General features: G+C 39.0%; 1 protein-coding gene across 1 annotated transcript in view; it reads left to right on the top strand.

Moving 5' to 3' along the window:
- tspan15 (tetraspanin 15) overlaps positions 1-15,168 on the top strand; it is a 42,147-nt gene that overhangs the window by 15,125 nt on the left and 11,854 nt on the right. The window contains exons 3-4 of the mRNA XM_014001850.1: positions 893-967; positions 1,574-1,669. Of these exons, the coding sequence (XP_013857304.1) occupies positions 893-967; positions 1,574-1,669 (171 nt within the window). The remainder of the gene's footprint in view (positions 1-892; positions 968-1,573; positions 1,670-15,168) is intronic.

The following is a 15,168-nucleotide window of genomic DNA, read 5'->3' as shown; positions in this document are numbered from 1 at the left end:
GTTCTGTAAAGACAACTCATTTAGACTTATAATTGTTCCAAGCTTTCAAAGCAATCGATATTCTTTTAAATGTATTTGTTAAAAATGTCATTTTCTTTTTAGTCTTTTTTTTTAAAGTGAATGCATTTTGATTCATATACTGAGAAAAACATCTGAGTAACACATCAGTAACAACATATGTCATGAACTGGACTCACTGTTTTAGCCTTTTTGTTGGATTTGTCTCAAGACTTTTATTATCCTTTAAAAAAACAAACATTAACTTCATTCTGTGGTAAAACAACTTGTGTGCTCGGGGGTCACTCTCTCGCTTCATGACTTATATTCTCCTGAGATTCAGTTCTCGATTTGTWGTCCTGACATTTTCATGAAGAAACTGCTGGTATTTTTCCACATTTCRGTTCACTTTTATTTACAGTAAATAATGGCAGTTCATAACAAAAGGTGCCTCGGGGCGCACTGCAAACAAAAGGACTAATTTCATTTGAGGAAGAGAGAGTGGGAGTGGGTTGGGGTGACAAACAGGAAGAAAACTCATGTTTGTCACTGGATTGACTAAATGTATTATTAAAATGCAGAACATGAATGCATAATACTATAAATATTATATTGCTGTTCAGCAGTATTAATATTGCACTGCTGATAAATGTCTGGTCAAAATTAGCTCTGAGGTTCCTCTCAGTACTGCTGGAGGCTAAAGTAATACCTTTCAGAATAACAAAAAAACTGAATATCCATAACTTACCTCAAGAGGATATCTAGAAGTTTGTAAAATATTGTTTTATATTCGTTTTACATTGTTTACTTATAGTTATTTTGGAAAAAAGTTTTAAATTGATCCCGTTATTTATCAAAAAGTGTCTGATTGCTCTTTCTGTGCATTTTGTCTCAGTTTTTGTATAGTCTGGCAGTGTGTCTGATCCTGGAGCTGATGGGAGGAGTCGTGGCTCTCCTGTTTCGTAACCAGGTGAGTTGTTTGTGAAGTCTGAATCTGTGTTAATCATCAGGAAATGTTTCAGAGTGGACCTGCATCTCATGCAGCAGGAAACAGGATAACAAGCAAAATTTATACAACAGCAAAGTAATAATCATTTGTATCATATCGGTGCTTGGTTTGTGCCGGACGTGTCTCTCCAGCATCCTCCACTCTTTATCTTTTACACTTCTAATTTCCTTTTCTTTCTTTTCATTTCATAAAACGTATTCATATCGTACATAAAACCCATCTCTTAGAAACTTTTTTTTTCTTAGAAACATTTTGATTAAAYGCTCATATTAAAAACTTTCACTCTCTGTCTTTGTATAAACTGAGACCTTAGAGTCAAGTGACCCAGCTTTACTCTCTTGCCTGCACCAGATTGTGACTGACAGATGTGAGCGGTCAAAGTGTCAGTTTTTTWATATTTCCGTTCGGTGGATCAGTCACCTTCACTAATCAGCATTCCCCRTCCACAGCTGCCTGATTGCAGATCAGCCGTGTTATAAAAACGGACCAAATGTGATGATGTGACCTCTTGCACCCCATTAAAACATTAACAGCTAATTTTTAATATTTTTTCTTTTTTTCTGACAGGCAACAGATTTACTGAACAAAAACATCAGAAAAGGCATTGTCAATTACTACGATGACCTGGACTTTAAAAACATCATGGACTACGTTCAGAAGAAGGTATTGTGCCTTCATTACTTTATTGGATAAGTTAAAATGTAAACCTATTAATCATCAGCAGTAATGAGCAGAAAAATACTGTATTAGCTGGGTTTCATTTATAAGTATGGCTTCATCTTTGTATTAACAACTGAAAATCTTTAAAATTCCCAACTCAAGTGATTCAGTTTTATTCCACCCATAGAAAATTCAACACAAAATCRTTATCTTTAAGAACCAGTCCCCTCAGACARGATGTACCACAGCTCTGTAGTAATCTTTATATGTTTGTGAATAAACATTCAAGGCTGAGTACTGGACCAGTTTCCTGTACCTAATTTGGGTTCTCATTATTACTTTTCAATGTGACACTCATGTTTTAAACTTAAAAAGCATAAATTTGTTCCTCGTGTATAATTCTAACCCTATTTTCAYACCGTGCTTCCGGATGTTTCAGCATTTGTTGTTTACCCTCTGTGGTGGGGAAACAGATTATTTGGACACACACACACACACACTTGTGGACATGTTTGTGGCTGCAGAGGAGGAGCAGTGCGAGCTTCAGGCTCCGCATGTCGCTGAAAACAATCCACTCCCAGAGCTTTTATTTAATTAACACCTTCATTTGGACGTGATCATACTGTGTTCCTAAAGACTTGAACAGATATAAAACCTATGAGTAAATTATCCCTACCTTAAACATAATGTGTAGAAGCTTATTTTAACGTGTTTGGACTTCTGCTGCACGTGTGTGAAACATTAGTGGAACTTCTGCAGAACCGCTGTGCAGCGTGATAGAGAAAAATGAGACGTCGGCAACAGTCACACAGTGACCCACAGCAATTTTAGGATAACTTACCAACATGTTAATATTAGAGGGCATACGTTGTCRTACGGAGATCCCAGCGCAGAATTTTGAACATGCTCAAAATTTCCACCGTATGTGGAATGATTAGTGATCAGTTTTACACACGTTTCAGGTCTGCGTCAGGTCTGTTATAAATATGTTCACACATGTTACATTAACGTTGCTCATACGTGGACATTTGTTAGAAATATTTATGAAGCAGACACGTAACTTCTGTCAGAATGTGTGGGCGTGTCCTTCGATGATTGACTGACAGCTGTCAGCATGTCGGGGAAGAAGTCCGAGAGCGGGGCTCATAAAAAAACAAGATATCTGTCAGACTGAGTTTTAAACTATAAAAAAGAATTAGCAGAGAACCAGGTGAACCACAGAAATATTCTCACGCTCTGAGAGGACGAGGTGGGCGCAGGAGACAAAGCTGGTGATCTTTAAAACAGAAACCTGAACCGCTGCGGCAACATCGATCAACAGCTGCGTGTGATCTGGCACACATGGAGCGTTATTGTGCCACAGTTTGATCATCAGCCACAGAGCGCAGCGGCCGCAGAGCGCCTGAAGCCCACTGAAGCCCGCAGCCTGAAGGTGCGGTTGAGAGTCGCGCTTTGGGTACTCGTGTGCACTCACCAGCTGTGGCAGTGTTTATACTTGGCAGTGCTTACGTTGTTGTAATTTTTCCAAAAAGACACATGGAAGTGTACTTTATATTTTGTGAAATGTTGTAAACAGCAGATCAAAAGCGTGACGAGCAACTGTTTGAATGGTGCACAGCGTGCTCAGCCTTTGGGGAAGCCCACCCAGATCCCTGCGCCTCGGAGTGCGGCCCCCCTCAGCTGCACATTTCGCTGTCATTCACAGATGTTGCTTTACTTTTGAGAATTAAACAATATTAACAGCAAAACATATATTTGTTGGTTATGATCAGGACTAAAGTAAAGGCGAGGCCTTGTTTTTTTATTCATTTATTTATTTTTTGTGCTACTGTTCTTTCTGTCTTAGTGTCAGGTTTAAAGTTGATCATAAATACCTGAAATTTTAAATTTAATACAGAATTACAATATTTTAAACAAGGTTCTGGCGAAATAAACTTGTTTGTATTTAAAACCAGACATTAATTTGATTAATGCATTATTGATAAAATATGAAAAATATAATGCTTTTTTTGCATCAGTTCTGTTGATTTTGGTCGGTTAGTTTACCTGTATAATTATTATAATACACAGTAATCATTATGAAAAAGTTAAACTAGATTTAAACTGGTGGTGGGTTGGCTCCGTTGGTGGGGGACGATGTCGATCAGACCTGGCAGACCCAAACGTATAGTGAGGGTCTGCTGGGAACGTCTGTCAGTCTCCCGTCAGACGGAGCTTCAACTCACACATCCAGGAGAACTTCGAACACGTTCCGGGGGAGTGGGGGACATTGATTTCGAGTGGGCCATGTTCTGTACCTCCATTGTCGAAGCAGCTTACCTGAGCTGTGGCCATAGGTTGTCGGTGCCTGTCGTGGCGACAACCCTTAAACCCACTGGTGGACACCGGTGATGAGGGATGCTGTCAGGCTGAAGAAKGAGTCCTATCAGGTCTTTTTGGCCTGTGGGACTCCGGAAGCAGCTGATAGGTAACAGCAGTCCAAGCGGATTGCGGCTCGGGTGGTCGCTGAGGCAAAAACTCAGGTGTGGGAGGAGTTCAGAGAGGCCATGGAAAAAAAGACTTCTGCACGGCTTCGGGGCGATTCTGGTCCACCATCCGGCGTCTCAGGGGCGGAACGCAGTTCGCCACCAACACTGTTTATGGTGGGGATGGTGGGCTGCTGACCTCAACTCGGGACGTTGTGGGTCGATGRGCAGAATACTTTGAAGACCTCCTCAATCTCACYGACAAGTCTTCCCATGAGGAAGCAGAGCTTGAGGACCCTGGGTCAGACTCTCCAATCTCTGGTCCCGAGGTCACTGAGATGGTTAAAAAGCTCCTCGGTGGCAGGGCGYCGGGGGGTGGATGAGATTCGCCCGGAGTTCCTTAAGGCTCTGGATGTTGTGGGGTTGGTTGCATTGGTTGACGCGACTCTACAATATCAAGTGGACATCGGGGGCAAAAGTGGGGACTGCAGAGTGTGTTCCAACTATAGGAGGATCACACTTCTGAGCCTCCTTGGTAAGGTCTATTCAGGGGTCCTGGAGAGGAGGGTCCGTCRGATAGTCAAATCTCGGATTCAGGAAGAGCAGCGTGGAATTTCGTCCTGGTCATGGAACAGCGGACCAGCTCTACACCCTCAGCAATGTCCTGGAGGGTGCATGGGAGTTCGCCCAACCTGTCTACATGTGTTTTGTGGACTTGGAGAAGGCATTCGACCGTGCCCCTCAGGGACTCCTGTGTCTAGTCTAGTCTTCTAGTTCTAGTTCAGTTAACAAGAAAAAAAGGTTTTCCACCTCCAATTCCTGTGTGACAGAAACAAATACTKTTGTTGGTTTTATGCTTTGGTCTCTGCACCTATCAGCCCGCTTTGGCTCCAGTCAGCCCAGCCCTATTCTACCCCAGCCCTGGTTGTGTTTTCATTGAGCGGAGAGCCACCTCAATGTGGCTGGGATCATTATATTAAACACTTGTAAATCTTAAATTTTACTTTATTTTATTTACGACACAACAAAAATTAAATAAACCAAACTTGGAAAGAAAAGTCCCGAAGCGTGTACCAGACTCCTCACCCCACCCCCACCCGGTCAGCTGTACCGGACCCCTCACCCCACCCCCACCCAGTCGGTGAACCAATCAATGAGCAGCAGTAGCTGACGTCAATGTGAGCCGAGCAGTCCCGCCAATTGGAACCACAGCTCTCAGGGTTTTAGAAATCGGGGTGGACCTGGGCCATAAGGGTAAAATTTACTCCCGTGCATAATACGACCCACACACACACTTTATGTATTATTTTGGGGGTTAAATTTCTCGTATTATACACACATAAATACGGGATCTCCTAAATAAAACACATTCAAGCTCGTAATGTGCACAGATCTGTTGGGAAAAGTAGGACCACATCAGCTGGTTGAATGTTGCTCATGGTCAAAGCAGCTTAGAGTTGTTGCTGTGCACCTATACACACACACACACACACACACACACACACACACACACACACACACACACACACACACACGACTCAGGCCTGAGTTCTCTCTTCCAATTTCGATAAAACACTCAGGGATGAAGAGCCCAGAAACGGCACACTGATCACACATTCAAACTAAACAGTCACCACCAACAAACCCCACTGATTGGCATCAAGGAGAAGACAAGGATGTGTGATGAAGAAAAATGAGGTGTGACCAACACCTGTACTAATTGCCATTCAGATGCCTGAACCCCAGATGAGTTTATTAACATTAGTGCTAAAACTTGAGCAGTTTCAAACGTTTCACGTGATCAGTAGCTTTGAGCAGGAAAATGCTCTTTTAATGATATTTTTCTCTGTACGATAAGTGATGAGCACACGGCTGTAATGAGTCCAAACTCAACTCCCCACTGCACTTACAGCTGCTGAAAGTCATCAAGCAGACCATTGAGACCATTAGAGGCAGAAAAGCACTCACCCAAAAACATCTTCTGTTGTTAGGTCATTGATAACTAGATTTRAGTGAGTGAGAATATTGTATAGCCTTTCAGTAAGAAATGTCTTTGTTGAATTATAGTTCTTTTTGGTTTCCTGTGACAACAGGAACAGGTAAATCTTGTTAAGCAACGCAAAAACCAGAGTCATTTATATTTCTCCTAAAGGCTGATTTACTTTAACTGTTTCTCATTCTGCCCATTTCCATGGCAATAAGTCCTTGTTATCTGAAGAATAGCAAATTCCCCCAAAGCCGTGGGTGTTGAGATGTGCTCATCTTCAGACTTTGTTGAAGAGACGGATGACCACAGTGGACATTAATGCAACCACACATAGATTAATAATGACTATGGATATAATAGACTTTTCAGTAATAATATATTTCAGCAGTGATCTCTCTCTCTCTCTCTCTCTCTCTCTATTATCGGTTTCATTCCAAGTTACTTTTTTCTCATGAGATGTAAAAAAAAACCCAACTATCCTTTATTTCTTAGTGTTAAAGTATTGAACACAGTTTCAATAAAAAGCAGACAGCGGCAAATTTGCGTTCATTAAATTAAATTAAAATATTAAAGTATAACTAGCCAGAACATTTAAAAATAAAAACTTTTTAAACCCAATTAATGATCTTTTAAACTCAAGGAGTCTTAAAGTTGACATATCATGCAGTTGGGGTTTATATAATGTTGACCTACAATTCTGTGGTCTGAATTCCTCATTATTGTAGCTCCACAAGCCCCTCTTTCACCTCTTCTCTGAGGTGTGTCTCAGAGCAAATTTACACAAAAACATCACAATTTGCACAGAAATATAAATATTTAACCCTTTAAGCACAATTTAGACAGTTTATCTGACACAAAAAAAAGATCTTGACTCTTCTTAGTCCTGTGGTAAAAGTCATGTGGAAAAATGCAGAAATGTTTGCTTGGTGGGTTGTCTCATTAACGGTGTCTGGTTGCATTAAAAAACCCTCAAAAAACAAAACTGAACAAATGACCCTCTGATGAGTAGAAATGCTCCTTAAAATTCATTCTTGTTGGCAGGAAGTCTTCAGTGGCTCTGTTTTTGATGTGCATTGGTTTTGAAACTAATTAAACTGCCTGCAGGTAATCCTCTTTTGGGTCTTTGAGAACCCAGATGATCATTAAATCAAGTCAATGATATTCTCTAATGCAACAGGTGTTGGTCATTATATGCATTTTAATTGCCTTACAATGAGACACATTGGGTCCTGTGGCCTGTGATGATCTGTGTGTAGTTTAAGTCTGTTTGTAGTCTGTGAATGCCAGGTCCCCACAGGTCCAAATGCAAATTATGGCTGTGGGGTTAGGTTTAGGACCAAGGGTTAGGTTAGGTTAGGTTAGGCTAGGTTATGTTAGGTTAGTTTTAGAGTGTGTATCAGGGGTATGAGTGGAATGTGGCGTCCTTGTATGTCTTTGACTGAGTGGGGGTGAGGATGAGGGTGGGATGGTGCACTTGTGTATGTTTGGGTATTTGKCAGGCTGCGGTCTGGGCTACCCCTCCTGCTGGTTTATCTGGGGGACTGCTGCTACTCGGTCCCCCAGTGGGGTGTGCAGCTGGCCGCCAGCGTGCTGGGGGTTCCCGGGGTCTGGGGCTGGGCGCTGGGGTGTGTGCCGGCCTGGCCTGGTGACTACCTGCTGGGGCTCGGGGCCTCTGGCCCTGTCGGGCTTTGGCCTGGAGGGGGTGCGCCCTGGGGGCCCGGACCTCTGTGCCCTTTCCTGGATCTGCTCTGGTGTGGCGGGTGCCGGTGGGGCCCATGAGTTTGTCGCTGCTGGCCCCGGGGGCTGTGCGTGTGGTCGCTGGGGTGACTCTCCCAGTTCTCCCCTATGGTCTGATCTGGGGGCTGGGTGGGTGGATCTTCCCGTGCGGGTGCCCCTTGGGACTCTGCGCTCGGGATCTCTCTCAGGCCCTTGGACTCTGGTCTTCCCTATGTCTGCCTCGTGTCTTGAGGGTTGGGTCTCAGTCCTCCACAGTCACTATTAAATATTCCATTGGAGAAATCTTGTATATACACACATGTTCACAACTGCTCACAAACAGGTGTTCTGATCCGGGGGGTTCTGACWGGTCACTGAGTGTGTATATATGTCTGTGTGTATATACTGACAATATTTATGAATGTAGGCATGTATGTATGTATATCTTTATATATGTATGGGTATGTGTATATATTTATATATGCCCTCCATGTATTTATCCATTTATTTTTCAGGTGAGCGGACAGATGTTGGGTGTGTTGTCCTGTGTTTTGTTGGTGTATATTTAATATACTTCTAATCGCTATTTCAGTCTTTCTATCTTTCTAATTACTTCTCTCTCTGTTTTTCTCTCTGTCTCTATTTTCTCTTCACTTAAAAAAAAGTTTAGTTTTAGGGTCATGTAGGTACCTGTGAGGTTAATTTTAGGGTATGTGGTCAGGGTTAGGCTATAAAGTATAAAAAATGAAGGAACTCAATGGATGGTTGGTACGTAGCATCATTTAGTCTGAAACTAGGAGTGTATTATCGGCTCTGAACACTTCAATTAAAATCTAACAATGAACCTGTCAGGTTTTTGAAAAGTCTTGATGTTCACTCATCTGAAGACAGATCTGATCGTCTTTGAAGAGTTGTGAACATTTTGCTTTTAAAAATGTTTTTAATCTTCTGTTGCAGGTTTGAAGAATAAATTGAAGTAAAAAATGTTTGTTCTGTGCTGCAATTAGGAATTTGCTTAAATTTAATTCATGTTGATTGACAAGTCTCAGTGAAAGCCAATCAGACCTTTTAAACAATTAGACAATTTTAAATCATTTTGTTGAGACTTATAAATTTTTAATCTTTGTTTCAAGTTTAGCAAATATTCCAAGTATTCTTGGAATTCAATATATAAGAATGTAAATGCAAGTAAACAAGAAGCTTTTCTTCAGGTGTTAACAAAACTATGGTATAGCTTGTGAAAAAATAAATAAATAAAAAGGTAACTACAAAATATTGCATATGATTTAGATGCGTCTACTTACCGTAAGCAGGAATATGTAGAGCTTTGTTTTATTTAGTTTCCAAGTTTTTGTCTTTGGGATTAGCACAGTCTTCGAGAACAGTTCATTTTAAACAGAAGTTCCACTTATCTGATCAGATAAAACAGGTCAATATCTTACCTGCGTCAGTCAGAGCAAACTCAGTTTGTTGTTTTTTTTTTGTGTGTGTGTGTTAAGCTAACATTTACCCAAAGAGGTTATTCAATAGCAAAATGTCCTCCAACTTAAAGCAACTCACCTTAAAATATTTGTTTGTCTTTTCAAACAAACACTGTTTTTGTAGATTTCTGCACTGCATTATTTTTGCATCAGATAGTCGAGCAGATGGTCAGAACATATTGCAATGTATATTAATTATTGTATAAAATGTGTTCCAACATGGCTAGTCTTTGTGTAAATAACCATCAAATTCAAAAGTTTAGAAATTTTGGAAGTTTCAGTTGATTTTAAACAAAAAAGTGTAAATCTACTCTGAAATGGGACAAACCATTGTCAATACTAGTTGTACGCCGAAGTGGTTCGAAATTAAAGAAACAAATTATGAATCAAGAAAGAAAGGTCTGTTGATAATGCTGTGTATATATATAAAAAGTGAAGGTATAAAAACGTATGCTTCCACCTACATTTTTTTGTTTTATACCTTGTGTTCTTGCCATTGACTGAATGTTTCTGTATACTCTATGTAAATTATTTAAAATATTTGCTGAACCTGGGAATTTTAAACAGAATTTTCCCTTCAAATTATTTCATATTAAATATTAAAACAGAATTTATAAGTTGAAATATTTTATGAGGATATAATGGAAAGATGTAGTCCCAAACTGCTTCAGGTATTCATCAGGTCATTTTGAGAAGAGACGTCAAATCCTAGAACTTTGTTCTCAATTTGACATTTCACTAAGCGTCAGGATTTTGATGGAGATGTGACCTTTTATCCTTCATTTTTGCCTGCATTTGTTTTCAGCAAAGTGGAGGACAGTTACAGCCATGATTAATCAAATCAGTCATCACAATGTTGACTGCTGCTGGATTTTATTGCGCGATTCTGTGACTTTTCATTTCCTTCATTAGACAGACTTTAGCAGCTTGCTGTGCTATAATCACATTGCTCACAGATAAATCATTTCTTAATCACAACTTTACTCTGCAGCCTCACCTGTCAGCGTTGTTGTGTGTAAGACGTCCTACATTATTGCAGACAGCAAGGCCCGGTTAGACGCCTGGGCAGACGCTTCATTTTCTCAGCTCTGCGTGGTTCTTTAACGCAAACGTGTTCATGCATATTTATAGGTGAGTTTTGAGTTCATCAACGATGTGGCATTAAGGCTGAACAATTTTACAAACAGTCTGCGAGTTGTTTGGAATTACAAGAGCTGTAGGTAAATCACTTTTCTAAATCAAAAGGAAAAAAAATTGTATAGGTCCTCTGGACGGGTTCTTCTTTAATGAAACGTTTCGTCTCTCTTCCAAGAGACTTCTTCAGTCTGAGAGTTTCAGGCAAAATTCAGGCTTTTAAGTCCTGCCTACAGGTGACTGATACTCACATCACATGACTATGGTTCACAGGTGACTCATACTCGCATCACATGGCTATCGTTCACCCTAATTAATACTTATTGTTAACAGAGGGTGGAGTGATACTGCCAATGACAGCGCTATAGTATCAGTATCAGTATAGAGTATCAGTCACCTGTGAACAATGGCCATGTGATGTGAGTATCAGTCACCTGTGAACCATGGCCATGTGATGTGAGTATCAGTCACCTGTAGGCAGGACTTAAAAGCCTGAATTTTGCCTGAAACTCTCAGACTGAAGAAGTCTCTTGGAAGAGAGACGAAACGTTTCATTAAAGAAGAACCCATCCAGAGGACCTATACAATTTTTTTTCCTTTTGATTTTTTACCTGGATTACTGAGATGCATCAGGACACTTTTCTAAATGATCATGTAGTTACAACTTCCATCGTCTCTGTTTAGCAAATTAACAACTAAAAGCCACAGTTCAGATTTATTATTGTAATAATAACAAATAACCTGATCAGGTAACTGATAGCTAACTTGTTGAATTGTTTTGTTTGTTTATTTACATGTTTTTACTATTCACTGCCAACCGTGATGCACTTTCGGACATAGCAGCAGCTCAAAGTGTCGCTTTGGTCACAGCTCGTCAGGGTGGCTGTCCTTTTTTGAAAGCCTTTTTGTGTTTTGTGTGCTGTGTTCACAATACTGATGCAATGTTGCAACACACCAAAGAAGAGCCAGTGCTCTCACATCAGACATCAGAAATGGGCCATATGAATCACATTTTTTTCCCTCTTTCCCCTTCATGTGGACGGCTGCGTGCATATAGATTATTTATCGGGGCAGACAAGACAGCAGGAAGCATTCTCACTTATCTCTCAGGTGCTTTGCGTTCCCTCTTTAATACTTGTATTGCATAGATCTTCACAGTGTACTTAAAATGGTTTAAGGCAGTTCATATGTAACTGTTTTCATAATGTTTAATCCCTGCTTCAGAGTAAGAGCTTTTAAAATACAACAGGGAGTGATGTAAGAGGATATAATTTGTCCAGTTGTTAGTGTAGTTAATTGGCCGAGCAAGTTAAACTCTCATCCAACACTCACCTGTTTAAAAATGTGTCTGTAATCTAAACAAGTCTCTCATGCAAATGAAGTTTGACTCACTTTTACCAAAAGAAAACAACACACTGAATTGGTGGACCAACGCTGAAATTTAGGCTTCATTCACTTTTTTTATTTATTTATTTTTTTGTTTGTTTTTTAGAGATTATGAAAATAGCTAAGGTAATTCCTGTCTATAAGAACAGTGATAAATGTGTTCACAAACCCTTGTTTCTACGGTTTTTACAAATTTAGAGAAATTATTTGTTACATAAGATAAACAGACAAACAAAAACAACTTAAATTACTGTACAAGTAAAATAATTATTGAATGATGAAGCTCCTTATTTGTTGTGTAATGTAATGATTGTTCCGCATTTAATTTAGTGTATTGAAGTTTAAGCAAGAACAAATAAGATAACAACAAATTCATTTTTTTATTTTACTGGTCAAATTTTAATGAGTTATGAGCGTCTCTGATTTGTCACAATTTTATTTTTGAAATACATTTTAGCAACTATTGTTGAGATTTCTGCAGCTATCAGAGGAATCAGTAAAAAAAAAACTAATGTGAGTTTCATTCAGTTCTGTAGTCCTTCAACTGATGTTTTCACACTTTCTTTAATATTTAATTTAAGGGAAAAAAAGAGCTGCTGTGTTTTCTGATTTACATCTAGACAACTAGATAAAGATTGTTACTTTAAGCCAGTCAACATAAAAGCCTATATTTGATGAACACCTGAATATCAGGGCTAATTATTTTTTTAACACTGATGTTTTTAAACCCATTTAAAATTTATGTAGAGTTATGTTTTATTTTAAAAGTACAGAAAATACATTTTAAAACAAAGAATCAATTGGCAACTGAATATTTTTGTATTCAGTGGTAGAAAATGCAAACAAATAGCTTCTTAAATGTAACAGAAAGGTGGAAATTAATATTTAAGTGGTTCAATATTTTGTCTTAAGCCTCACTTTTGATCAGTGGAGAGAATCTTAACCCTAATCTCTAACCTGTAATCTGACGGTCATCATGTATCTTCACAGTTGTTGTGCAATAATGAATGCAGGAGCACAAAGCGACCCACGCCTTGAGAGCCAGTTGCCCACACGTTTAGTCATTCACTCAGCCAGTCTGCCAGTGAACAGCAGGTCATCTGTCAGCAGGGCTGTTGGCTTGAAATTCACTCACTCCTTATGCAAAATAAATAAATTAAATAAATAAATCATTTCCAACAAACTAACCCCTTGAGGATGTTTGTCCTCCTATTAGTGAAAGAGATAAGATGACTCAGAGGTTCATCTGTGACACCAACAGAGTCTTATGTTGTTCTACAACAGAAACATGATTAGATCAATTACTTTGAATTTATTGCCTCACAGTTGAACCCATCTGAACATGAGAACAAACTTATCAAAGTTGAGACTTTTTGCCAATCTTCCTGTGACCTTTTTCAGCTCTTGTGCCAATCCCTCAAAACCAGGAATCCCAGCAGAAAAAAACAGGTTTAATATCCTGATCACGCTGCCTGGCAAAGCACTGCCTCTTATTTATTCATTTATTCATCAAACCTCTTTATATCATGTCTTATCCGCTCCTCCTGCAGCAGATTCTTTCTCTCTAAAGTAAATGATCGGAGAATTGAGCTGGAGATGTTTCTGTCACTGTTTACACTCTGATGCAGCTGTTTAAAACAAACAGGAAGCGATATTGGAAACTTGTTATAAACGTTTTGAGCACTTTAAATTGATTTAAGATATTGAAAAGCTTTTTACTGTTTTAGCTTGTTAMATTTGCTGCACAGACACAACTATTAGCAGCCGTATTGCATTGATGTTATTTGTTCTGCATGTTTTTATTGCTCTGAGAGAAAAAAATCAGTGAGACAACCTGCCTTTAAAAATGCTCTGTTGCCTGCGGTTCTTTTTTCTGTATTTTGATGGTTATTTTTGTTGTGATTGAACACGTCACCATTTTTCTCAGTAAATATATTACTATAGAGGTGCTAATGACATGAAATTTTCACCAGATGTCGGTAACAACCCAAGTGATCCATACATACAAAGAAATCAAAACATAAATGTCCAGAAATGAAGTTATTTGTAATAATGTGGAATGGCAGAGGGACTGTGTCAAATAAAAACAAAATAACATAAAAATGATGAAAAAAACACCTTTTGATTGGTCAGTTTTCAGGCAAGTGGTACCTTTCTGATGTCTTCTGGCAGAGTGTTGTTTTGGACTCAGAAGCTTTCTATGACTGGACAGGTTGTTCCAACAGAACCAAACTAAGAATAAATGCTTTAACAAACACATTTAGGGAAATCGCTCTAAAACCTTCACAGTACAAACCAGCATGTTTGAAATCAGTGTGTTATGACCATGTGTCATCCACTAAAAACAGAACAGAACAAAAGAGGGAAAAAAGGTAAATGCTTACAAGTGAGTACAACAGAACAAGCTTTTCTCTGTTTTTGAACAATATCATTTTTATAGTGTGGTTGAGAACAAAAGGGCTTTCTTTCATTTCAGTGTGTGGCTCTTTGACTTCTTTAATTAAGTTAACATGGCTCCTTGTAAACATTTGTTGCCCACCCCTGAAGAACGCTGGAGGCTTTTTTATATAGGGATATATATTTGACCCAATATTTGTATCAAATTCACCCTTAATATAAAAAAATGAGAAAAATAGAATCTATAGTTTGGAAAAGAAAATTGCACATAGATGCACATCTATCAAGACCAGTCCACTGGCTTACAATAACAATAAAACTACTGTGTTGCCGTATTTCTTTGCCACAAAATTACATGAGCTTTGAGTATTACTGGGTTGGTTTTGGGTCCATTAAAACTGAACCACATATGATTCTTTATAGCTGCATCTTCCCAATTTGTGTTGCTAATAAAAATATTTCTGCAGACAGATTATGGTGTTGAGTTTTCTGTGACAGCTGCTGTGTTCAGCATCATGCATGACACACACGATGCACAGATAAAAAAACGTCAACAGCTTTCTATCACAGCTGCTAACAAACAAACTAAAAAATAGCTTCCTCCTCAGCGGAAGCAATTATCTGCTTTAAGTTGTCTTATCAGAGCTCATTTATTTCCCCTCTGAAGTAATGATAGTTTGTTTTCCCAAGGGCTCAGAAGTAACAGCTCTAGAAAAAGACCAATAAAAAGTAATCGGATAGTGGCATTTTATTATTTTTTGTTTGTTTGTTTGTTTGTTTGTTTGTGAACCACCAACAGATGGGTTCTGGCTATCTGTTATTTAAGACAGAAATTTCTATTGATTTTAGAAGAAAAGTGTCTTTGTTGGTGGGTTTTTTTTTCCTCTCCTTTTTAAAGTTTAGCTGAATGTGGACCAAAGGTGGCCAAGCTCTCCC

This window comes from Austrofundulus limnaeus, unplaced genomic scaffold (genome assembly GCF_001266775.1).
Source record: "Austrofundulus limnaeus strain Quisiro unplaced genomic scaffold, Austrofundulus_limnaeus-1.0 Scaffold10, whole genome shotgun sequence".
Lineage (NCBI taxonomy): Eukaryota > Metazoa > Chordata > Actinopteri > Cyprinodontiformes > Rivulidae > Austrofundulus > Austrofundulus limnaeus.
This window is presented reverse-complemented; position numbering and strand designations above follow the sequence as displayed.